This window comes from Mustelus asterias, chromosome 15 (assembly GCF_964213995.1).
Source record: "Mustelus asterias chromosome 15, sMusAst1.hap1.1, whole genome shotgun sequence".
Classification (NCBI taxonomy): Eukaryota; Metazoa; Chordata; class Chondrichthyes; order Carcharhiniformes; family Triakidae; genus Mustelus; species Mustelus asterias.
Window position 1 is genome coordinate 62,817,970 of NC_135815.1, and position 27,008 is coordinate 62,844,977.

Consider the following 27,008-nt stretch of genomic DNA (forward strand, 5'->3'; position numbering starts at 1 on the left):
CGAGGCTGTGGAAGTGTAGATCTTACCACACTTACCCTGTGTGAGAGCCAATGGCTCATTTAGTAGCAATCTCACCTCTGAATCACAAGATTTCAGAAGGCCCATTCAGACTGAAGCACAAAATGCTCACAATCCAGTATGTTACTAAGGAAACATTGCACTGCTGAAGGTGCCATCTTCCAGATGAACTGGGAAACTGAAACCCCAACTGTCTGCTCAGGTGGATGTAAAACATCCACCCACTGCTGCTTCACAGCACTAGTGTCCCAGGTTCAATTCCGGCCTCGGGTCACTGCCAGTTTCCTTCCACAGTCCAAAGATGTGCGGGTTAGGTTAATTGGCTATACTAAATTAACCCTAACGTCAGGGGGATTGGCGGGGCAAATGCGTGGGATTATGGGAATAGGGCCTGGGTGGTTTGTGATCAGTACAGACTCGATGGACTGAATGGCCTCCATCTGCAATGTAGGGATTCTATTCTATGAAAGTTAATATACACATGATAGCAGTAAGGGAGAAATTAATGGCACTGAGGAATGATAAAATCATAGAATCCTACAGATAAATTCCCAGGTCCAGATGATTCCTATTGCTCAGTGTTTTAAAAAAAGTAGTTGAGAACAGTGCTGATGCCCTAACTATAATCTTCCAAAAGTCTCCTGTCAGGAACCATTGTTTTAGATTGGAAAATTCTACATGTCACACCTCTATTTAAGAAAGCAGAGAATCATTGACCACTTAATCTAATATCAATAGTTGGAAATTGCTAAAGTCCACAATTAAGGATAGAAATTTTCAATTGCTCAAGGGGAGGCCGGTTCAGTTTATACTTTTTACCTGAGAATCACTCCTATGAAGCACTTCAGGCTTAAAGACACTATACAAATACACTTTGCTGTCGTTGTAGTAATGATGTTCCTCAACAAAGAGATCTCTACTACCTCGATCTGGCCCAGCATACATATGACCCAATTCATATATACTTAAAGTCATCAGAGCAATTGGGGATAAGAAATAAATATTGACTTGTGCAGCCCAAGAGAAAATATGAATAAATTAATCTCTACCTGTTACAAATTCATCCTTTAGAGGCTTTGCCCAGTCAAGAATTATGAAGGAATGGCAACCTTCAACAGCCACAATGGTGATGTTGTGTGGAGCTCGGAAGGGAGGGAGGGCTTTGTCCTGCAGATCATCTGGAATAATTTCCACCAGTGAATCCACTTGAAAGTGTTCCAGTGCTTCTGTCAATGAACAAGGGGCGGCTGGATCTTTGCTTATGTAATTCACGTGAGCAGCTGCAACAGGTCAAAGCATTTATTAAAAATCATTCAGAAAAACTTCAGTTCTCAATAACAAAATACAGAAAACAGGCCCTTTATAGATTTACAAGCTCACTGAACAGTATTTAGGGACTAAAGATCTTATACACTGATGATATTTCAACGTTTAGTTTTGGCGGGTTTCTAGTCATTGATGAAAACATAATTTGGAAGGAAGATAACTTCATACAAAATTGATGTACTTTTATACATATGGCTGGGGAAGCAGTTATATAGTACAACGTCGAGGTGAACTATCCATTTGACACTTCAGATGAAGCAGTGTGAATACTTGTGATACCATCAGGAATGGATCTCTTGAGGCAGAAGTTCAGTACATGGGTGATTGTCTAACTTGGATGGCCATAGTCACAATTTGAGTTGTTACACTTGTGGAGCAAGTGGCCACATCTTCCCTGAATGTGCATAGTATTCATAGAATCCTACAGCGCAGGAAGCGGCCATTCAGCCCATTGAATTCACACTGACCACATGGGGCCACCTAGACTCCATCCCCACTACCCCATGCATCTACCCTAGCTAGTCCCCCTAACACCAAGGGGCAATTTAGCATGGCCAATCCACCCAACCTGCACATCTTTAGACTATGGGAGGAAACCAGAGCATCTGGAGGAAATCCACGCAGACATGGGGAGAATGTGCAAATTCCACACAGACAGTGACCTAAGCCAGGAATCGAACCCGGATCCCTGGCGCTGTGAGGCAGCAGTGCTAACCACTGTGCCACCGTGCCATATTAAGTAAGTTAATTGATGGCACACATTGATGTAAATAAATTGGATCTGATAGTCATTACAGAGACCTGGCTGCAGGAGGACAAGGATTGAATCCAGAATATTCAAGTAGAATAAGGAGCAAAGTAAAGGTAGAGTCATTGGTAATCAAGAATGGCACTAGTGTAATAGTTAGAGATGACCTTCATTCAGGAGATCAGGATATAGAATCAGTTTAGATAGAGATGAGGAATAGTAGGAAAAAGAAGTTACTAGTAGGTGTAGTCTATGGATTCCCTAACCACAATCATAGGCTACTACTGCCATTCTGAATTTTCTAGTTTATTGTAGATTAAAATCACCCATGATTGTGGCTGCCCCTTTATCACAAGCCCCCAATATTCCTTCTTGTACACTTTGTTCTTCATTGTGATTGCGGTTAGGGAATCTGTAGACTACTCCTACTAGTAACTTCTTTTTCCTACCAATAAGATGCGTTGGTGTTAATTTTCTAAAATTCCCTGGATTCTGGAAAGTTCCTTCAGATTGGAAAGTAGAAAATATAACCCCTGTATTCAAGAAGGAAGGGAGGCAGTAAACAGAAAAGTATGGGCCAGTTAGCTTGACATCTGTCATGGGGAAGGTGTTGGAATTGTTTATTAAATAGGTTATAGCTGAGCACTTAAAGTCAAGATAATCAGAAAGAGTCAACATGGTTTCGTGAAAGGGAAATCATAATTAACTAATTTATTGGAATTCTTTCAAGGAGTAACATGTGCTATGGATAGAGGGGGGCATGTAGATGTACTGTACTTGGAACTCCAGAAGGCATTTGATAAGGTTATTGCAGAAAATTAAAGCTCATGGTGTAAGGGGTAACATACTAAAATAGATAGAAGATCCATAGATCAGGATAGAAGATAGAAAAACAGCGAGATGGAGTACAGGAAAGAGATGAAGAATCTGGTGAATTGGTGCGATGACAATAATCTCTCCCTCAATGTCAGTAACATGAAGGAGATAGTCATCAACTTGAGTAAACGCAGTGGAGGACAAGCCCCTATCCACGTCAGTGGGGATGTAGTGGAAATGATTGAGAGCTTCAAGTTTCTAGGTGTCCAGATTACCAACAATTTGTCCTAGTCCCTCCACACTGATGCTATAGTTAAGAAAGCCTACTAACGCCTCTACTTTCTGAAGAGACTAAGGAAATTTGGTAGGTCCGCTATGACTCCCACCCTTCTTTACAGATCATAGAATCTATGGCTTAGAGACAGGCCCTTCGTCCCAAACTGGTCCATGCCGTCTAAGCTAACTCCATTTGCCTGCTTTTGGCCTATATCCCTTTAAACCTTTCCCATCCATGCATCTGTCCAAATGCCTTTTAAATGTTGTCAATGCCCTTGCCTCAACAACCTCTTCCGGCAGCTCATTCCACATAGCCTTGGTGTAAAAAAGTTGATCCTCAGGTTCCCATTAATTCTTTCCCCTCTTAACTTAAACCTATGCCCACTAGTTCTTGATTCCCCAAACCTGGGAAAAAGACTGAGTGCATTAACCCTATCCATGCCTCTCATGACCTTGTACACCTCTACAAGATCACCCCACAATCTCCTACGCTCCAAAGACAAAAGTTGTAGCCTGTCCAATCTCTCCCTATAACTCAATCCCATGAGTCCTGGCAACATCCTTGTAAATCTCTTCTGCATTCTCTCCAGTTCTGGGTGGCACGGTAGCACAGTGGTTAGCACTGCTGCTTCACAGCAACAGGGACCTGGGTTCGATTCCCGGCTTGGGTCACTATCTGTGTGGAGTTTGCACATTCTCCTCGTGTCTGCGTGGGTTTCCTCCGGGTGCTCCGGTTTCCTCCCACAGTCTAAAGATGTGCGGGTTAGGTTGATTGGCCATGCTAAAAATTGCCCCTTAGTGTCCTGGGATGCATAGATTAGAGGGATTAGTGGGTAAAATATGTAGGGATATGGGGGTAGGACCTGGGTGGGATTGTGGTCGGTGCAGACTCAAAGGGCCGAATGGCCACTTTCTGTACTGTAGGGTTTCTATGATTTCTATGATTTCAGTTTAATAACATCTTTCCTATAGCAAGGCAACCAAAACTGAACACAATATTCCTGGTGCGGCCTCAACTGTAACATAACTTCCCAACTTCTATACTCAATGTGCTGACTGATGAAGGTCAGCATACCAAAAGCCTTCTTCACTGCCCTATCTACCTGTGACTCCACCTTTAGTGAACCAAGCACCGAACTCCAAGGTCCCTCTGTTCCATAATAGTCCTTAAGGTCCTAGCATTCACCGTGAAAGTCCTACCTTGATTTGACTTTCCAAAATGCAACACCTCACACTTATCTGTATTGAACTCCATTTGCCATTGCTCGACCCACTTCCCCAGCTGATTTAGATCCTGCTGCAATTTTTGATAAGCTTCCTCACTCTACAATACCATCTATTTTAGAGTCATCTGCAACTTACTGATCATGCCTTGTACATTCTCATCCAAATCGTTGATATAGATAACAAACAGCAATGGGCCCAGCACTGACCGAGACACACCACTAGTCACAGGCCTCCAGTCTGACAAACATCCTTCCACTATTAGCCTCTGCTTCCTACTATCAAGCCAATTGTATATCCCATTTGCCAGTTCTCCCTGGATTCCACGTGATCTAACCTTCCAGAGCAGCCTACAATGTGGAACTTTATCAAAAGCCTTATTGAAGTCCATATAGACTACGTCTACTGCCTTGCCCTCATCAACCATCCTGATCACTTCATCAAAGAACTCCAACAAATTTGTAAGGCATGACCTCCCATGCATAAAGCCATGCTGACTACTCCTAATCAAACCCTATCTTTCCAAATGCCTGTATATCTTATCCCTCAGAACCCTCTCTAGTAACTTACCTACCACAGGCTTACCGGTCAATAATTCCCAGGTTTTTCTTTGCAGCCCTTCTTAAATAAGGGCACAACATTTGCCACCCTCCAGTTTTCTGGTACCTCAGCCGTGGCTAATGATGATGTAATTATCTCAGCCAGGGCTCCTGCAATTTCTTCTCTAGCCTCACGCAGAGTACGTCCATCACCTCCTCTACTGTAATGTGAACTGTCCCCAATATATCGCCACTAACTTTCCCAGGTTCCCAAGTCTTCATGTCTTTCTCCAGGGTAAACATAGAGGAGAAATATTCATTGAGAACCTCGCCCATCTCCTGCAGTTCCACACGTGTGTCCACTTTGATCCTTGAGGAGTCCTATTCTCTCTCTAGTTATTCTTTTTCCTTAAATATACTTCAAGAATCCCTTTGGATTCACCTTAATCCTCTCAGCCAAAACTACCTCATGCCCCCTTTTTGCTCTCCTAATTTCCTTCTTGAGTATACTCCTGTATCCCCTGTACACCTCCAGGAATCCCTTGATTCCAGCTGCTTATACTTGAGCCATGTCGGCTCCTTTTTCCTGGCCAAAACCTCAATATATGTTCTGTCATCCAGGGTTCCCTACTCCTGCCAGCCTTGCCCTTCACGCTAACAGGAACATATAGACCCTGAACTCTAGCTATTTCACTTTTGAAGGCCTCCCAGTGGCCAGAGGTACCTTTGCCCTCAAGCAAGCTACTCCAAAGAACAAAGAAAATTACAGCACAGGAACAGGCCCTTCGGCCCTCCAAGCCTGACCGACCATGCTGCCCGACTTAACTAAAACCCCCTACACTTCTGGGGACCATATCCCTCTATTCCCATCTCATTGTCAAGACGCCCCTTAAAAGTCACTACCGCTTCCACTACCTCCCCCGGCAACGAGTTCCAGGCACCCACCCTTGCAAGCTCCTGCCTAATTCCATCAAAATTCATCTTGCCTCAATTTAGAACTTGCACCTGTGGACCAGTTTTGTCCCTTTCTATAACTATTTTTATTGTGTGAAAAATGGCAGATGGAGTTTAATGCAGACAAGTGTGAAGAGTGCAGTAGAACAGAGGGATCTGGGAATACAGATACATAATTCCCTAAAAGTGGCGTCACAGGCAGATAGGGTCGTAAAGAGTGCTTTTGGTACATTGGCCTTTATAAATCAAAGTATTGAGTGTAAGAGTTGGAATGTTATGGTGAGGTTGTATAAGACATTGGTGAGGCCGAATTTAGAGTATTAGAAACATAGAAAAACTACAGCACAATACAGGCCCTTCAGCCACAAAGTTGTGCCGAACATGTCCCTATTGTGTGCAGTTTTGGTCATTTAATTACAGGAAGGATATTAATAAGGTTGAAAGAGTGCAGAGAAGGTTTACAAGGATGTTGCCGGGACTTGAGAAACTGAGTTACAGAGAAAGGTTGAATAGGTTAGGACTTTATTCCCTGGAGCGTAGAAGAATGAGGGGAGATTTGGTAGAGATGTATAAAATTATGATGGGTATAGATAGAGTGAATGCAAGCAGGCTTTTTCCACTGAGGCTAGGGGAGAAAAAAACTAGAGGACATGGGTTAAGGGTGAAAGAGGAAAAGTTTAAAGGGAATATTAGGGGGGGGCTTCTTCACACAGAGAGTGGTGGGAGTGTGGAATGAGCTGCCAGATGAAGTGGTGAATGCAGGCTCACTTTTAACATTTAAGAAAAACTTGGACAGGTACATGGATGAGAGGGGTGTGGAGGGATATGGTCCAGGTGCAGGTCAGTGGGACTAGGCAGAAAAATGGTTCGGCACAGCCAAGAAGGGCCAAAAGGCCTGTTTCTGTGCTGTAATGTTCTATGGTTCTATTAAGTACAGTGGCAGCTGGAATCTTACATGGAGTAAAAAGGAACATCAGTCTCAGTGAGCGAGAAGCTGACTAAGCTTTCAAGGAGCAAGGTGTTTTCCAAACTAAACTTTAACAGCAGTCTCTGGCGGCTGCTGCTCGATGAGGACTCATGGTTCCTAACTACTTTTATTACTCCCTATGGCAGATATTGCTTCAACTGCCTGGTCATGTCCCTCTTCCCCAAGGCTCTACTACCTTTACGACCCTGGGGAGAGTCTGGATGAACCTGTTGTAAACGACGTCAACTTGACGGCATGCCGTCCTAAATATCCAGTGACGGGGGAACTCCCAAAGAGAGTTGTCACTAATGGCATGCTAATGAATGAGAATGAGCTTTCTGTGGTCCCACAAGTGTGTCATGCCACTCCACCGGTGAGGGGACAGTAAGATCAGAACTCGGAAACTCGCCGGCATGAATTGCGTTCTCCAATTTTTGAGCCTGTGCTGCAAATTCCCCTCCAACTCAATTTTGAAGTTTGCTGATGACACCACCATCATGGGTTGGATCTCAAACAATAATGAGACGGAGTACAGGAATGAGATAGAGAACCTGGTGAACTGGTGCAAAGACAATAATCTCTCCCTCAATGTCAACAAAATGAAGGAGATAGTCATCGACTTCAGGAAGCGTAGTGGAAAACATGCCCCTGTCTATATCAATGGGGACGAAGTAGAAATGGTCGAGAGCTTCAAGGTTTTAGATGTCCAGATCACCAACAACCTGTCCTGGTCCCTCCATGCTGACACTATAGTTAAGAAAGCCCACCAACACCTCTACTTTCTCAGAAGACTAAGGAAATTTTTCATGTCAGTTACAACTCTCACCAACTTTTACAGATACACCATAGAAAGCATTCTTTCCGGTTGTATCTCAGCTTGGTATGGCTCCTGCTCTGTCCAAGACTGCAAGAAACTACAAAGAGTCGTGAATGAAGCCCAGTCCATCACGCAAACCAGCCTCCCATCCATTGACTCTGTCTACACTTCGTGCTGCCTTGGAAAAACAACCAGCATAATTAAGGACCCCACATATCCCAGACATACTCTCTTCCCCTTCTTCCTTCTGGAAAAAGATACAAAAGTCAGGTCATGCACCAACCGACTCAAGAACAGCTTCTTCCCTGCTGCCATCAGACTTTTGAATGGATCTACCTCACACTAAGTTGATCTTTCTTTACACCCTAGCTATGACTGTAACACTACATTTTGCATTCTCTCCTTTCCTGCTCTATGAATAGTATGCTTTGTCTGTATAGCATGCAAGAAACAATACTTTTCACTGTATGCTAATACATGTGACAATAATAAATCAAATTAAATCATTTCCCCACTCAGAATTGCGCCCTATGACTTAGTGTCATTCCCCTGCCTTTTCCCCATACTCCTGCACATTGTTTCTATTCAAGTAATTATCTAATGCCCTCTTAACTTACTGCCGGCAATCTGTTTGTGTGAGAACCCTTGGGGATTAGCAACCAAACATGATAGAATTTTTCATCAAGATGAAGAGTGACATAGCTGCACCGCAAATGAGACCGCATTTGGAATATTGTGTGCAGTTCTGGTCACCTCACTATAAGAAGGATGTGGAAGCGCTGGAAAGAGTGCAGAGGAGATTTACCAGGATGCTGCCTGGTTTGGAGGGTAGGTCTTATGAGGAAAGGTTGAGGGAGCTAGGGCTGTTCTCTCTGGAGCGGAGGAGGCTGAGGGGAGACTTAATAGAGGTTTATAAAATCATGAAGGGGATAGATAGAGTGAACGTTCAAAGACTATTTCCTCGGGTGGATGGAGCTATTACAAGGGGGCATAACTATAGGGTTCGTGGTGGGAGATACAGGAAGGATATCAGAGGTAGGTTCTTTACGCAGAGAGTGGTTGGGGTGTGGAATGGACTGCCTGCAGTGATAGTGGAGTCAGACACTTTAGGAAAATTTAAGCGGTTATTGGATAGGCACATGGAGCACACCAGGATGACAGGGAGTGGGATAGCTTGATCTTGGTTTCAGATAAAACTCGGCACAACATCGTGGGCCGAAGGGCCTGTTCTGTGCTGTACCGTTCTATGTTCTATGCACATTCCCCTCTCCTAATTTATGGCCATTCAGATAGTAATCTTCCTTCCTGTTTTTGTTACCGAATTAGATAACCTCACACTTATCCAAATTATACTGCATTTGCCCACTCACTCAAATTGTACAAGTAACACAGAAGAATCTCTGCATCCTCCCCACAGCTCAGCCTTGCATCCAGCTTTGTCTCATCTGCAAATTTGGAGATATTACATTTAGTTCCCTCATCTAAATCATTAATATATATGGTGAAAAGCTGAGATCACAGTACTGATCACTGTGGTATCCTGTGAGTCACTGCCTGGCTTTTGGAAAAAAACCCTTTTATTCCTACTCTGTTTCCTGTCTGCCAACCAGTTTTCTATCCATCTCAATACACTACCTCTATAGAACAGTACAGCATAGGAACAGGACCTTCGGCCCACGATGTTGTGCCAAACATGACACCAAATTAAATTAATCCCTTCTGCTTGCCCTTGGTCCATGCCGCTCAATTCCTTGCATATTTATGTGCTTATCTAAAAGCCACTTAAACACCACTGATATATCTGCCTGCACCACAACCCTTGGCAGCATGTTCCAGACACCTACCACTCTGTGTAAAAAAACATCCCCCTCACATCTTCTTTGAACTATCCCCCTCTCACCTTAAGTGCATGCCCCCTCAAATTAGACATTTTAACTCTGGGAAAAAGATTCTGACTGTCAACCCTATCTATGCCTCTCATAATTTTATAGACTCCTATCAGGTCTCCTCTCAGACTCCGCTGCTCCGGAGAAAACAATCTACTTTTTTGAGCCTCTCGTTTTAGCTCATTCCATCTAATGCAGGCAGCACCCTGGCAAACCTCTTTGGCACCCTCTCCAAAGCTCCACATCCTTCCTGTAATGTGGTGACCAGAATTGAATGCAGTACTCTAAGTGCGACCTAACCAAAGTTTTATAAAACTGCAACATGACATCCTGACTCTTGTACTCAATGCCCCGACCAATAATGGCAAGCATGCCATACGCCTTCTTTACCACCCTACCTACTTGTGTGGCCACTTTCAGGCAGCTATGGACTTGAACTCCAAGATCCCTCTGTACATCATTGTTGTTCAGGTCCTGCCATTAGTTGGATACTTACCCTTAACATTTGGTCCCCCAAAGTGCAGCACCTCACACTTCCCCAGGTTAAGCTCCATCTGCCATTTCACCACCCATATCTGCAACGGATCTATATCTCGCTGTATCCTTTGACAACGTTCTACACTATCCACGACTCCATCCATCTTTGTGTCATCTGCAAAGTTACTAACCCCACCCATCTACATTTTTATCCAAATCATTTATATATATCACAAATCCCCCATCCCATGTACTTTAATCTCTTACATGGGACTTTGTCGAAAGTCTTCTGAAACTCCAAATAAATCACACCCACTGGATCCCCCTTATCAACTCTACTAGTTGCATTCTCAAAGAATTCCAGTAGATTTAAAAGCATTTGAAAGTGGCTCTGCCACTGTTTTCCAAATCTTTAATAATGGATTCTAGAATTTTCCCCACTACCGACATCAGGCTTGCTGATCTATAATTCCCTATTTTCTCTCTACCTCTCTTTTTACAGGGGTACATTAGCTACCCTCCAATCTGTAGGAACTGTTCCAGAATCTATAGAATCTTGGTAGACATCCATCAATGCATCCACTATTTCTCGGGCCACTTAAGCACTCTGGGTTGTAAATTATCAGGCCCTCGGGATTTATCGACCTTCAATCCCATCCGTTTCCCCCCTATACCATTTTTCTCCTCGTATTGGTCTCCTTCAGTTCCTCCCTCTCACTAAACCCTGTGTTTCCCAACATTTATGGTATCTTATTTGTGTCCTCCTTTGTGAAGACTGAACCAAAATATGTATTCAATTGGTCAACCATTTCTTTGTTTCCCATTATAAATTCCCTCCGTTTCTGACTAGAAGGGAGCTACATTTATTTTTCAACAATCTTTTTCTCTTCACATACTTATAGAAACTCTTAGTCAGTTTTATGTTCCCCACAACCTTACTCTCAGACTCTATTTTACGCTCCTTAATCAGTGCTTTGGTCCTCCTTTTCTGAATTTTAAACTGCTTCCAATCCTCAGCTCTGTTTTTCTTAGCCAATCTGTATGCCTCTCCATTAGATCTATTACCATCTCTACTTTCCCTTGTAAGCCATGGTTTGGCCACCTTTCCAGTTTTACTTTAGAGCCAGAAAGAATAGATAATTATAGCTGTTCACCCATGCATTCCTTGAATGTTTGCCATCGCCTATCCTCCAACATCCCTTTAAATAATATTTCCTAATCTATCATAGACAACTCGTGCTTCATAGCACAGTAGTTTCCATTATTAAACTTCAGGTTCCGAGGGTGAAAACTTGAGGCCGGGTTTGCTATGCTATTCTTTGCATGCATTTTAACCTTATTAAACTGCCCCCTGTCGAATCTTGACCCCCACGCCAGATATTGACACCATGCCGACGAGATGGTTCACAACAGGTTTACACAGGTGTGAATCTGTCAAGGGGGCCTTCCGGGGGCAAATGTAAGCATAGCCCCCAGGGAGAGGGTCATGGTCAGGCAGTGACTTTTGCACCATGCTACTCAGGCAGTGCTATCCTGTGTCAAGGGGCATCCTACAGTGGGAACCTCATGGGGCGTGGGGCCGTTTGGTGGTTGGGGTGTGTGTGGGGTGTGGTGTGGTGTGTGGGGGGGGGGGGGGAGGGGGGAAGGAGTGGGGTGGCAAGAGTGAGAATGAGAAGGGGCTGATGGTCGTGGTGTGGGGAAGGGAGGAGAAAGGTCCAGGTGAGGGCAGCAGAGCAGCGGAGCTGATTGGCTGTTGCAGGTAAGATTTGCATCGGTGCAGTCACTGCTACCAGAAGGTTGTCTGTGGAGGAGCTGTTGTAAAGGGACAACTAAACCCCAAACACTACTTTAGTGTTTCCCTCCCTATCCCCTCCTCTAACCAAAAAAAAAAGATGTTGGGAGGGCCACAAGCAAGGGAAAGGTGAGTTGAGATTCTTTTACCTCTATAAAGGGCAGTATGGCAGTTAGTGGTATGCTCCTCCTGCCAGCTGTGGGAAATTAGGGAGCAATCGAGTCTCCCTGACAACTTTGTCTGCAGGAAGTGTGTCCAGTAGCAGCTCCTCACAGACCGCATTGTTCGGTTGGAGCGGCAGGTGGATGCACTGCGGAGCATACAGGAGGCAGAGAGTGTGATAGACACTAATTACATGGAGGTTGTCACACCACAGGTTCAGTCAGATAGATGGGTGACTGCCAGGAGAGGCAGGCAGGAGTCTCCTGTGGCTATTCCCCTTTCCAACAGGTATACCGTTTTGGATACTGTCAGGGGAAGATACCAGCGGCAGCCAAGCCTGTGGCGTCACACCTGGTTCTGCTGCAGAACAGGGTCGGGCAAAGAGCAAGCAACTCGCTAGTTAGAGGCACAGACAGGCGTTTCTGTGGCCGCGATTGAGACTCCAGGATGGTGTGTTGCCTCCCTGGTGTCAGGGTCAAGGGTGCAGGACATTCTTAAGGGGGAGGGTGAGCAGCCAGAGGTCGTTGTACATATTGGTACCAACGACATTGGTAGGAAAAAGGGTGAGGTCCTGAAGTGTGAATATAGAGAGTTAGGCAGAAGGCTAAAATGCAGGAGCTCGAAGGTAGTAATTTCTGGACTACTACCGATGCCACATGCCAGTGAGATTAGGAATAAGAAGATTAGGCAGATGATTACGTGGCTTGAGAGCTGGCGCAGGGGGCAGGGATATAGATTTTAGGATCATTGGGATCTCTTCTGGGGACTAGTTTGGCAAGGGAGTGGGACCCAAAGCAGTAGGGAGAGAGAAGAGAAGGTTGAGGACAGCACAGAAACTAAAGAACAAAGAGAACAAAGAACAAAGAACAGTACAGCACAGGAAACAGGCCCTTCGGCCCTCCAAGCCTGTGCCGCTCCATGGTCCAACTAGACCAATCGTTTGTATCCCTCCATTCCCAGGCTGCTCATGTGACTATCCAGGTAAGTCTTAAACGATGTCAGCGTGCCTGCCTCCACCACCCTACTTGGCAGCGCATTCCAGGCCCCCACCACCCTCTGTGTAAAAAACATCCCTCTGATATCTGAGTTATACTTCGCCCCTCTCAGCTTGAGCCCGTGACCCCTCGTGATCGTCACCTCCGACCTGGGAAAAAGCTTCCCACTGTTCACCCTATCTATACCCTTCATAATCTTATACACCTCTATTAGATCTCCCCTCATTCTCCGTCTTTCCAAGGAGAACAAGCCCAGTCTACCCAATCTCTCCTCATAGCTAAGACCCTCCATACCAGGCAACATCCTGGTAAACCTTCTCTGCACTCTCTCTAACGCCTCCACATCTTTCTGGTAGTGCGGCGACCAGAACTGGACGCAGTACTCCAAATGTGGCCTAACCAGCGTTCTATACAGCTGCATCATCAGACTCCAGCTTTTATACTCTATACCCCGTCCTATAAAGGCAAGCATACCATATGCCTTCTTCACCACCTTCTCCACCTGTGTTGCCACCTTCAAGGATTTGTGGACTTGCACACCTAGGTCCCTCTGTGTTTCTATACTCCTGATGACTCTGCCATTTATTGTATAACTCCTCCCTACATTATTTCTTCCAAAATGCATCACTTCGCATTTATCCGGATTAAACTCCATCTGCCACCTCTCCGCCCAATTTTCCAGCCTATTTATATCCTGCTGTATTGCCCGACAATGCTCTTCGCTATCCGCAAGTCCAGAGGAGCAAGAGAGCACATTAAGTAGTAAAGGCAGTGTCAGTAATCCTAGTACCAGACAGATCAGGCAAAAGCAAAACAGAGAGCAAGGGAAGTCCAGATTAAACTGCATTAATTTCAATACAAGAAGCCTGACGGGCAAGACAGATGAGCTCAGGGCATGGATGGGTACATGCCTCTGGGCTAAAACAAGGCTAAGGGAGGGACAGGACTGGCAGCTCAATGTTCCAGGGTACAGATGCTATAGGAAAGATAGAACAGGAGGTAAGAGAGGAGGGGGAGTTGCACTTTTGATTAGGGAAAGCATCACGGCCGTACTGAGAGGGGATATATCCGAGTGTTCGGCCACTGAGTCTATATGGGTAGAACTGAGAAATAAGAAGGGGGAATTCACTTTGATAGGGTTGTACTATAGGCCCTCAAATAGTTAGCAGGAAATTGAGGAGCAAATATGTAAGGAGATTACAGATAGCTCCAAGAAAAATAGGGTGGTAATAGTAGGGGATTTTAACTTTCCCAACATTGACTGGGACAGCCATAGTATTAGAAGGTTGGATGGAGAGAAATCCTGAGTGTATTCAGGATGAATTTCTCATTCAGTATGTGGATGGCCCGACTGGAGAGGGGGCAAAACTTGACCTCCTCTTGGGAAGTAAGGAAGGGCAGGTGACAGAAGTGTTAGTGAGGGATCACTTTGGGACCAGTGACCATAATTCTATTAGTTTTAAGATAGCTATGGAGAATGATAGGTCTGGCCCAAAAGTTAAAATTCTAAATTGGGGCAAGGCCAATTTTGATGGTATCAGGCAGGAACTTTCAAAAGTTAATTGGGGGAGTCTGTGGGAAGGAAAAGAGACGTCTGGTAAGTGGCAGGCTTTCAAAAGTGTGTTAACCAGAGTTCAAGGTAAACACATTCCTCTTAGAGTTAAGGACAAGGCTGGTAGAAGTAGGGAACCCTGGATGACTCAGGATATTGAGGCCCTGGTCAAGAAGAAGAAGGAGGCACATGACATGCATAGGCAACGGGGATCAAGTGAATCCCTTGAAGAGTATAGGGGGTGTAGGAGTAGAGTTAAGGGAGAAATCAGGAGGGCAAATAGATTTTTTTGGCAGATAAGGCAAAGGAGAATCCAAAGAGCTGCTGCAAATACATGAAGGGCAAAAGAGTAACAAGGGAGAGAGTAGGGCCTCTTAAGGATCAACAAGGTCATCTATGTGCGGATCCACATGAGATGGGTGAGGTCCTAAATGAATATTTCTCATCAGTATTTACTGTTGAGGAAAGCATGGATGTTAGGGAACTTGGGGAAATAAATAGTGATGCCTTGAGGAGCGTACACATTACAGAGGAGGTGGTGCTGGAAGTCTTAAAGCGCATCAAGGTAGATAAATCCCCAGGACCTGATGAAGTGTGTCCCAGGACATTATGGGAGGCTAGAGAGGAAATTGCGGGTCCCCTAGCAGAGATATTTGAATCATCAATAGTCACAGGTGAAGTGCCTGAAGATTGGAGGGTGGCAAATGTTGTGCCGTTGTTTGAAAAGGGCTGCAGGGTTTTTGCATAAGGTCAAATCTCACTGGATCCAGGGTGAGGTATCTAAATGGATACAAAATTGGCTTGATGACAGAAGCCAGAGGGTTAGGGTTAGAAGGTTGTTTTTTCAAACGGGAGACCTGTGACCAGTGGTGTGCCTCAGGAATCGGTGCTAGGTCCACTGTTATTTGTCATTTATATTAATGATTTGGTTGAGAATATAGGAGGCAACATTAGTAAGTTTGCAGATGACACCAAGATTGGTGGTATAGTGAACAGTGAAGAAAGTTATCTCGGATTGCAATGGCATCTTGAACAATTGGGCCAGTGGGCTGATGAATGGCAGATGGAGTTTAATGCGAGGTGATGCATTTTGGTAGATTGAACAAGGGCAGGACTTACTCAGTTAAGAGTAGGGCATTGGGGAGAGTTACAGAACAAAGATCTAGGGGTACAGGTTCATAGCTCCTTGAAAATGGAGTCACAGGTGGACAGCATGCTTGGTTTCATTGGTCAGAACATTGAATACAGGAGTTAGGATGTCTTGTTGAAGTTGTACAAGACATTGGTAAGGCCACACTTGGAATACTGTTCTGGTCACCCTATTATAGAAAGGATATTATTAAACTAGAAAGAGTGCAGAAAAGATTTACTAGGATGCTACTGGGACTTGATGGTTTGAGTTATAAGGAGGGGCTGGATAGACTGGGACTTTTTTCTCCAGAGCGTAGAAAGCTGAGGGGTGACCTTATAGAGGTCTATAAAATAATGAGGGGCACAGATCAGCTAGATGGTCAATATATTTTCCCAAAGGTAGGGGAGTCTAAAACTAGAGGGCATAGATTTAAGATGAGGGGGAGAGATAAAAAAGAGTCCAGAGGGGCAATTTTTTCACACAGAGGGTGGTGAGTGTCTGGAACAAGCTGGCAGAGGTAGTAGTAGAGGCAGGTACAATTTTTTCTTTTAAAAAGCGTTTAGACAGTTACATGGGTAAGATGGGTATAGAGCGATATGGGACTAGCTTAGGGATTTAAAAAAAGGGCGGCATGGACAAGTTGGGCTGAAGGGCCAGTTTCCATGCTGTAAACCTCTATGACTCTAGCCAATGCTCACGTGGCAGGGGTGGCGAGGGGTTTGGAGTTACAACTCGCTCCAAATGGGGGTGTGGAGGAGAGCCCCTGAGGCCTCAGTGGTGGGGTGGGATGAGGAGTAGTACAGTTTTGATTGGAGCACCCTTTATAAATGGCGCCCAACCTCCGAGCAGCTGGAGTTTGCCGGCGTGTTTAAGCCCTGCCTACCTTTATAATGGGGTGAATTACAACCCCCCCCACCAAAAAAATTGTTTTGGCAGAGTGTGGTAAAATCTGGTTTCTCTGGAGGAAAACACGCCAGTTTTCACTCCAGAAACAATGGTGAAACCATGATCATGAGCTGACAGGGGACAGTCAATGGCCAGGCAGGTTAATCGCCCAGGCTGGGGGACAGTCAATGGCCAGGCAGGTTAATCGCCCAGGCTGGGGGACAGTCAATAATCAGGCAGGTTAATCGCCCAGGCTGGGGGACAGTCAATGGCCAGGCAGGTTAATCGCCCAGGCTGGGGGACAGTCAATAATCAGGCAGGTTAATCGTCCAGGCTGGGGGACAGTCAATAATCAGGCAGGTTAATCGCCCAGGCTGGGGGACAGTCAATGATCCACAGCAATGTGATTGATTCTCAACTGCCCTCTGATCAAGGGCAACTAAAGATTGGCAAATAAATGCTGGCCAGTCAACGATACCCATGTCCCACAAATAAATAAATAAAAAATGAAGGGGCGTCATGCAATTCCACACATGCATCAAGGAGCTACCATTCACAAGAGTGCAATTTGAAGAATCAGGGACAACCAAACATCATCACCATAATCCTGCACCCTTGGGCATGGGATTATGCACCCAGTCCCTTTGGTTCTCAAAAGAACACGTCTGGCCATGTCATCTTTAAAACCAATGATCAAACAACAAGGTCTAGTCAAACAGTGACAGCGTCCCTATCTCTGGGCCAGAGGATCCCGCTTCGAGACCCACTCTGGGATTTGACCACAGCAGGTGTGTTCATAATGTGGCTAAACAGGTTGATTGTCAACCTGCAATTCCTCCCACTATTCTCAGGGCAGACAGAGAGAGGAAAGTCTCTTGGTCAGCCAGAATCTGCATGGCAAACCATTGCAGTACCTTGCCAAACATAACCATGGACCAATTCACGGGAGTCCTTGGTCGGCAACGCCCTCTAAGGGCATGGTACCTGAATTGAGAGAGATAGAAATACACTGAAAGCTGTCATTAATTCTGTGAACCAGATCCCACCTTGCTACCGAACGGAGAATGCATTGAGTAAATGAAAGAAGTAAAACTTTTAAAGTGGTTTACATACCTATGTATCGTTCGTTTCCTGATACGTCAAACTTTGACTGGGGAATCGTATGGAATGTCCTCGTCACAGGCTCTCTCGTTGTCTGACGCTCAGTTGTTGTGGGTGAAGTAGTTGTAACCAATTGAAAACCTTAGAAAACACAAGATAAACACAATTAAGATACTTTTAAGATGTGATTGATATGAACATCCAGCACAAACTTGGTTTCAACCCTTCCATCCCAAGAGGGCCCATCATTCTGGAAAACCTCAGTACCGATTTACTCAGTCTCATTTACCCCATGTCCTAAAACTAAAGTATCAGTCAATTATGAATTTGAAAGAGTAAGAGAGATGTCCGAATGAGCTGCCATAAACACAAAATCTGTCCTTTTAATTGAGTTTTTAGTCATGATTGGGGCAATCTTGAGCCCACACTTTCTGTCCGCAGGAATGGCAGCAGGGGCTCAAGATCCAACAAAATCCAGAAATTGTGGATCTCACCAGCGAGACCCCAATCTCCAATCTTCACCGCCCATCGTCAGCAATGTAATCAGTTTCATGTCCATGATTTAAGTACATGTTAACATAATTAAAGAACCTCCTCATCGTATACTGACCTCTAACTGTACTTTCATATCTTATCGACCTCATGTCGGCGCGGTTGACAACAGGTTTGCCCAGACGAGAATCTGTCCTGGAGGTCCCCCCCCCCGGGCGTGTAAAGGTGAGTATAGCCCTCAAGTGAAGGGGGCGACCTTTATGCTTAAGATGACTTTTATGCTTAATATCATGGACATTTTTATGCGTGTATATCAAATTTATTTTAAAATATTGTCAGCAGCTCACAGCGATGCGATGACTCATGGGCACCCCTTAATCACTTCAGACAGCCTAATCACTTTAGACTCCAATGAGGGAAAACATAGACAATAGCTCAACTGATTAGATTATGCAAGAAGCTCAAAGCACAAAGGGAACCCTCCAGAAAGAGATCAGCCCAGGGAAATGGGTTCACATCATCATCAGCCACAGATCAATTCCACCTATCTATATTGGCTTTTTAACATCTTGCTATTGTGCCACTGCTTTGTGTTATTAGCAGGCACTGATCATGTAGTAAATGATGAGCCTATTACCATATGTTTGGCGCGAAGTTCAAAACCCTATAAATTGTAAAGTGCACAATGGCCAGGCAGAGCAGTTGACTAGCAGCTGTCTCTCCCCAGGCCTGCAGTTTTTGTTATTTTAAACAGAGAATAAAGTCTGTGTTGCCTTTTTGTACTGTACCTCATGTCTGCTTGTCTTTTATGCTGGTAGGAAGCGAGAAATTTCCCCTTACACAAGCAAGAGAGACATAACTAGGCAGTGCCCTGGCAATGTCCCCTTGATGTCTTGATGCTCTCTCCACTCACATTGTTTTGTTTCTTAAAGACTTGATTAGCTGTAAGTATTCGCATTCCAACCATTATTCATGTAAATTGAGTCTGTGTCTTTATATGCGCTGTTTGTGAACAGAATTCCCACTCACCTGAAGAAGGGGCTTGGAGCTCCGAAAGCTTGTGTGGCTTTTGCTACCAAATAAACCTGTTGGACTTTAACCTGGTGTTGTTAAACTTCTTACTGTGTTTACCCCAGTCCAACGCCGGCATCTCCACATCATAATGTCCCCTGGCACAGGATAACAATGCGAAGTTGGTAACTGAGATGGGGACAGTGCCAAGGGCACTAGTGGGAGCCTCATCGGGGAGGGTGGCTCATTTCGTTGTGGTAGTGGGGGGGAGCAGAAGTGGAAGCTGTGGGGTTGGAGGCGATGACTGTTGGGGGGGCGGGTGGGGAGGTGTCCAATGCCGATGATGACTGTTAGTGGTGGTTGTGGGGGTGGTAGGAATCATAGAATGCTACAGCGCAAAAGGAGGCCATTCAGCCCATCATGTCTGCACCAACCACAATCCAACCCAGGCCCTATCCCCATAAGCCCATGGATTTACCCAAGCTAGTCCCCCTAAAACTAAGGGGCAATTTAGCATGGCCAATCCACCTAACCCGCAATCTTTGGACTGTGGGAGAAACCAGAGCACCCGGAGCAAATCTACACAGACACAGGGAAGAGCCATATGGTCTGGAGAGAAAGCCGGCCTTTTCAGTCAGTTCCTGACAATCATTGTTTTGGTAAGATTCTACCCTCTGTCTCTGAAACACTATATGGATCCTTCGCAATCCTAGGTCCAAGCTCAAGTTCAGCATCCCACATGTAATGCTCTGACAAGATTTTAAAGGTTGAACAATAACGGGGCACCCTTTTTAAAAAAGGAAGCAGATTAGTATTGGTCTCCAGGATGGACTCAAATGTTTTCAGAGTTTTGATATTCACATGATACATGCTTAAGGGGCGGCACAGTAGCACAGTGGTTAGCACTGCTGCTTCACAGCTCCAGGGACCTGGGTTCGATTCCCGGCTTGGTCACTGTCTGTGTGGAGTTTGCACATTCTCCTCGTGTCTGCGTGGGTTTCCTCCGGGTGCTCCGGTTTCCCCCCACAGTCCAAAGATGTGCGGGTTAGGTTGATTGGCCATGCTAAAATTACCCCTTAGTGTCCTGGGATGTGTAGATTAGCGGGTAAAATATGTAGGGATATGGGGGTAAGGCCTGGGTGGGATTGTGGTCGGTGCAGACTCGATGGGCCGAATGGCCTCTTTCTGTACTGTAGGGTTTCTATGAGTTCTATGAGTTTAAGGGATGTCAAATGGTTTTTTTAAAAAAACAAATCTTTTAACAGCCAAATAAATGTTGAGCTTTTGCTTGCCAAATTAACACCAGTTGTAATCAGCAGCCTGTTTGCAATGTCTTCAATCCTGAAATTGTTGGAATGCCTGAGCAAAGTGAACTGGACTTTATTCCTCCCCTTTTTGATCACATTCATTATGCAATGCAAACTGCTGTAAATGCAAATTGATAATAATGCAGTGATGTCAATGTCTTATCTGGGACCTAACCAACATAGACCTGGACACAATCTTCTTTACCAATGAAACAAAATGATCATGGAAGAAATAGAGTGAATGATGGAGATTGAGAACTTAAAAAGGAAAATAAAAAGGAAAATAAAAAGAGAAAAAGCAGCAGCGAGTGAGTGAAAAGAGGACACAGAAACAGTAACCATCATTTTCACCCTGGTGAAAACTGGACCCAGAGGCAATAAGCACAACTTAGATGGAGGGGCAAATCCAATTCAGTCCAGAACAGAGTAGCCCCAGTCCGCTTCTCTGTGATTTGGAGAGGCAGCAAGCCATTCCGCTACTCAAAACCGGCCTGCACTGACTTCAACAGGAGATTGAAAAATCAAATCATAACATCACAGGAAAACTGTAAGTTCATTAATTAGTAAGAAACTGTTGTTTGGTTGTTTTTAAGTTGCTGTAAATTGGAGAAACGTATTATTTTTAAAGTAACTAGTTATACTTGAATATAAATGAGAAACACCAGGAATAAGGGACAGTCAGAACCAGTATAATAGAGTAATCCAAATTAAAATAAAGTTAATGTAAGAGAGGGAAAGTAATGACAGGGCAGTTTGGTCGAGTGGAATGTGTGTCCTGTGATATGTGGGAAGTCATGGGCACTAGCAGTGCCCAAGATGACAATACGTGCCAGAAGTGCTGCCAGCTGCAGAAACTTGAGCTCCAGGCTTCAGAGCTCAAGCAGCGACTTGAGTCACTGTGGCTCATCCGCAAGGCATAGAGCTATGTTGATAGCATGTTCAGAGAGGTCATACTGCAGCTTCAGAGCCTGGAGAGAGGGAATGAGTGGCTGCCAAGCAGTTCAAGGGAACCAGGCAGGTAATGCAGGGGTTCCCTGAAGTCCTGCTCACAAATTGGTTTTCCATTTTGGAAGCTGGTGAAGTCATAGAAGTCATAGAAACCCTACAGTGCAGAAGGAGGCCATTCGGCCCATCGAGTCTGCACCGACCACAATCCCACCCAGGCCCTACCCCCCACATATTTACCCGCTAATCCCTCTAACCTACGCATCTCAGGGGCAATTTTAACCTGGCCAATCAACCTAACCCGCACATCTTTGGACTGTGGGAGGAAACCGGAGCACCCGGAGGAAACCCACGCAGACACGAGGAGAATGTGCAAACTCCACACAGACAGTGACCCGAGCCGGGAATCGAACCCGGGACCCTGGAGCTGTGAAGCAGCAGTGCTAACCACTGTGCTACCGTGCCACCTATCTGGTTCCTCACCGGAGTGCAGTTAGAGGCAGGTTTGTGGCATCATGAGTGGCTCAGCTGTACACAATGGAAGGAAGAAAGGATGAGAAATAATAATGGGGTTCATGAGTTAGGGGAACAGACGGGCATTTCTGTGGCCTTAAGATGTGACTCCAGGATGGTATGTTGCCTCCCTGGTGTCACGGTTAAGGATGTCACTGACTAGTTGCAGGAGATTCTTCTGGAGGAGGATGAACAGCCAGAGGTCGTGATCCACATTGGTACCAGTTACTTAGGTAGAAAGGAGGTATGGGGTGCTACATTCAGAATTAAGGGGGCGAGGTAGAAACTTAGCAAGCAGGATGTCAAATGTAGCAATCTCCAATTACTCCCAGTGCCATGTGAAAGTGAATAGGGAAATGAGAGAATTAAGGCAGATGAATGCATGGCTGGAAAGGTGGTACAGAGGAGAGCTTTAGATCCCTGGAACTAACTCTGGGGAAGATGGCACGTGTGCAAGCTGAATGGGTTACACCTGAACAGATCTGTGACTTGTGTTCCTTGCTAGTTGTGCTCGTGCTGTTGGGAGGGCTTTCAACTAAGGGGTGTGAGAACCAAGAGAGAATATGAGAGAGAATTACCAGGATGTACAAAATGCAGGGAGTGTCCTTCTTGAAAACATACAATGTTTTAGCCTCAAATGCTTTCTGTGGTAGCAAATTCCATAGACTCACTGGATGAAGGAATTTCTCTTCATCTCAGTCCTAAATGGTCTAACCCCTATCCTTAGACTGTGACCCCTGGTTCAGGACTCTTCGGAGCGCTGCTCCTTCGTCAGGTGAGTGGGAGTTCTGTTCACAAACAGGGCATATAAAGACACAAACTGTGAACAGAACTCCCACTCACCTGATGAAGGAGCAGCGCTCCGAAAGCTAGTGGATTTTGCTACCAAATAAACCTGTTGGACTTTAACCTGGTGTTGTGAGACTTCTTACTGTGTTTACCCCAGTCTAACGCCGGCATCCCCACATCAGGACTCTTCTGCCATTGGGAACATCCTTTCTGTATCTACTCTGTCTCTAGTCTTGTTAGAATTGTATAGGTTTCTATGAGATCCCCTCCCCCCATTCTTCTAAAGTCCAGCGAATATAATCTTAATCGGCTCAATCTCTCTTACGTCAGTCCTGCCATCCCAGGAATCAGTCTGGTAAACCTTTCTCTGCACTCCCTCCAGAGCACGGTAGCACAGTGGTTAGCACTGCTGCTTCACAGCTCCAGGGACCTGGGTTCGATTCCCGGCTTGGGTCACTGTCTGTGTGGAGTTTGCACATTCTCCTCGTGTCTGCGTGGGTTTCCTCCGGGTGCTCCGGTTTCCTCTCACAGTCCAAAGATGTGCGGGTTAGGTGGATTGGCCATGCTAAAATTGCCCCTTCGTGTCCTGAGATGTGTAGGTTAGAGGGATTAGCGGGTGGATATGGGGCTACGGCCTGGGTGGGATTGTGGTCAGTGCAGACTCGATGGGCCGAATGGCCTTCTTCTGCACTGTAGGGTTTCTATGATTATAACTGCATGCAATCCTCCAAGTGTGGTCTCACCAAGGCCCTGTATAATTGCATCCCTGTTCCTGTATCAAATCCTCTCATGATGAAGGCCAGCATACTATTTGCCTTCTTTGCCACCTGCTGCACCTGTAATCTTACTTTCAGCGACTGTGGACAAGAACCCATAGATCCCATTGCACATTCCCCTCTCTCAATCTATAACCATTAGGATAATAGTCTTCCCATTTTTGCTACCACTCACTCAACTTGTCCAAATCAATTATCCTCCTCACTGCTCACCCTCCCACCCAGCTTTGTGTCATCTGCAAATTTGGACATATTACATTACTCCAAAGATGTGCAAGTTGGATTGTTTGCCCACGCTAAATTGCCCCTTAGTTTCAGAGGAATTAGCAGGTGAAAGGCATGGGGTTACGGTGATAGGACCTGGGTGGGATTGTCGGTGCAGGCTCAATGGGCTGAACGGCCTCCTTCTGCACCGTAGGGATTCTATTCTATGGTAGATGCAAATGTTACAGAGTAATTATAATGGGGGATTTTAATTATCCGACTGCAGACTGGGACAGTGACAGTGTAAAGGGTGGAGAGGGGCAGGTGTTCCTAGATTGTGTTCAGGATAATTTTCTGCAACTGTATGTGTCCAGTCCAACAAGAAAGGATGCGCTGTTGGATCTGGTTCGTGGAGATGCCCTGGGCCAAGTAGATTAAGTGTCAGCGGTGGAACATATAGAAAAAGACATTGGGCAACCCAGAGTAAGAATATTTAACAGAGGGAGAGCCGACTTCAATGGAGCAAGACTGGAACAAAAGGTTGGTGGGAAAAACTATAGCTGAACAAAAAAGTAATGGTTAGGGCACAGTCAAAGTATGTTCCCTCAAAAGGCAAATATGGGGGAGGGGGTCCGATTCAGGGATCAGTCTAGGTATTTAAAATAGTTATGCTGAAGTCAGAAGGATTGTTATTTCTCTAACTTTTTCTGAGTAACTATTAATGTAACCTTGGCTGAACCATCCAAATTCAGTGACTTAACTAAGGGAAGTTCCAAGAGCAATTCCCCAGTGCATCTTTGGCATACACGCCAAATCCGATGCTGGGGGCCCTGGAGGTTATGGCCTAATATATTGTCCTATCCACCCAAGTAAATGAAATACTGTGTTTCCTTCTTAGTTAAAGTCTTTTTTGTACTCTTTCTTTAAAATAATTTTTTGGGGCAAAGTTCCTGCCAGAAAAAACTCCAACAGATGTTGGAAGAAATGGAACAAGGTCAATTAAAGCACTTGGATGATAATTTCTCATGTTACCAAATCCATTTTGTTTTATGCTCATAGGCTATGGTTTGGGCCCATTTCTTGTTTCATTATTCAAATTGCTAAGCTTGTCGCTATTTTCAAACATACAGAAGATGAATCATACCAATGGTAAAATAAGATTTGATAAAACATGGAGCTTATTTGCTTAGACTAGCTAAGCACATGTAACCTAACCTATATTCTTGAGGTTTCATTCCAACATACTACAAAAGTACAATTTATTAACTGACACAATAAGCTAGCAGCCAGTTTTATTTTCCAGCTGGAGAAACAATATCTGAAATATACTCTTTCTGGTCCACATCCTCATACACATGTTTCTCGACAGGACTTGGCATGTTTTAGAGTATGCTAAATTACAAGAGAAGCAGAAAACAAGCACACAAACCAGAAAACAAAAGGAATTATGCAAATCAGGAGTATCAATTAATTGAAATTATAGGATTAACTGAGATCACTAGTAAGATTCCGCTGATTTTAAAGGCAGCAGTAATCACCACCTTTGCAGTTAGTCCTTACAAATGGTTCTAATGTAGTTTCATGTGACTTATCTAGTACATGCAAATCTGACTGTTTTACACAGCATTAAAATTAGTACAGGCAAAGTATTGAATTGAAAAAAAATATGACATCTGGTCTTTAACCTCAAGCACATTAGAATTTCTACACATCACAGAGAGGTCCAGCATACAGAAAGTTAAAAAATACAGCACAAAAAATAAGCCATACCCAGGCAGTACCTTCTTTAATGGCTAACGCATCCAGTGAATCACGTTCTGTGGCAACTGTTACCATCATGTCAGGTTCCATCCCTGAAGATTCTTCTATTGAAGTAAGGCAAAGTTGTGCAAACAAAAAAATACTACAGTGAGAATTTGTATTTTTGTAAGTCATTTCAAGAAGCTATCACCCTACACAGTAGAAATGGAATTTCATTTAGATACTTAAAATTTAGATTTTTCATCCTCTGCAAATCGCTGTGAAGCTGCATTCAGTTGAATATGCAAATAAAGCTTATTTAATTTATAAAGAATAAAGTTACCATCGTCCCAGATAACCATAGGAGAGAGCTGACTGGTGATGATTTAACCTGAGGATCACCACACCTCAGTTGAAGGGCAAGGTTCAGGACTTCATGAATAACCTCAGCCAGTACAGGAATTGAACCCGCGCTGTTAGCATCACTCTGTATCATGAACTAACCGTCCAACCAACTATTATGTAGAGGGTCCAACATATGCTAATATGTAGAGGGTCCAACAAGGGAAGGAGCTGTGCTGGACCTAATTCTAGAGAATGAAGCCGGACAGGTGGTTGAGGTGGTGGTGGGAAGCATTTCAGTGATAGTGATCACATCATGTACAATTTAAGCTTGTTATGGAGAAAGAAATAGAAAAGTTGTAAAAGAAAAGGCTTTTTTTAAATTGGGGAGAGCAGAGTTTAGTAAAATAAGGCAAGATCTAGGCCAAGGTCGACTGGGAACAGCTACTAGTGGGGAAATCTACAGAAGAGTAGTCGGAGGGGCTTTCAAAAAGATAATGGGGAGAATATAAGCCTAGCATGTTCCCTCTAGGCTGATAAGAAGGAGTAACAACCCCAGGGAACCATGGATGAGCAAAGATATTCAGGATATGATGAGAAGGAAAAGAAAGACATGGAGCAGGTACAAAGGGAGCAAATCAGCAGAGACATCAGTGAAATACAGAATGTGCAGAGTGGAGATTTAAGAAAGCAATTAGGAAAGCAAAGATGGATGAGGAAGCTCTGGCTGGTAAAAATAGGGAAAATCCCAAGATATTTTATAAGTACATCAATGGGAAGAGGATAACCAGGGAAAAAGCAGGGCCTATTAGAGACCAATAGCGCAGTCTGTGGGTGGAGCCAGAGGACACTGGTAGAGTGTTCGACAAATACTTCAAATCTGTCTCCACCAAGAGAAAAAGAGGATGAAGGTATGGAATTTAGGGAGAAACTGCAAGGTTCTTGAGAAAAATGACACAGGGAAGGACAAGGTATTGGAGGTGTTTACAGACTTAAAAGTGGACAAATCTCCAGATCCGGATGAAGTGTGTCCCAGGGTGCTGTGGGAGACAAGGGAGAAATTGCGGGGGCTCTGGCCCAAATTTTTAATTCTTCTCTGGCTACAGCGGAAGTGCCAGAGGACTGCAGAACAGTTAATGTGGTTCCACTATTTAAGAAGGGTTGCAGAGAAAAGCCAAGGAACTACAGACCAATGAGTCTTACGTCAGTGATAGAGAAGCCA

General features: G+C 44.7%; 1 protein-coding gene across 4 annotated transcripts in view; it reads right to left on the reverse strand.

Annotated features, from left to right (window-relative positions):
- fndc1 (fibronectin type III domain containing 1) overlaps window positions 1-27,008 on the reverse strand; it is a 291,318-nt gene that overhangs the window by 45,459 nt on the left and 218,851 nt on the right. For 3 of the 4 annotated variants that reach the window (XM_078229984.1, XM_078229982.1, XM_078229985.1), the window contains 3 exons: window positions 25,486-25,569; window positions 17,680-17,808; window positions 1,068-1,298 (listed from right to left, as the gene is read on the reverse strand). In XM_078229984.1, coding sequence (XP_078086110.1) covers window positions 1,068-1,298; window positions 17,680-17,808; window positions 25,486-25,569 — 444 coding nt within the window. Of the gene's footprint in view, window positions 1-1,067; window positions 1,299-17,679; window positions 17,809-25,474; window positions 25,570-27,008 lie in introns of those variants that run through there. The other variant, XR_013499658.1, reaches the window with a different exon arrangement.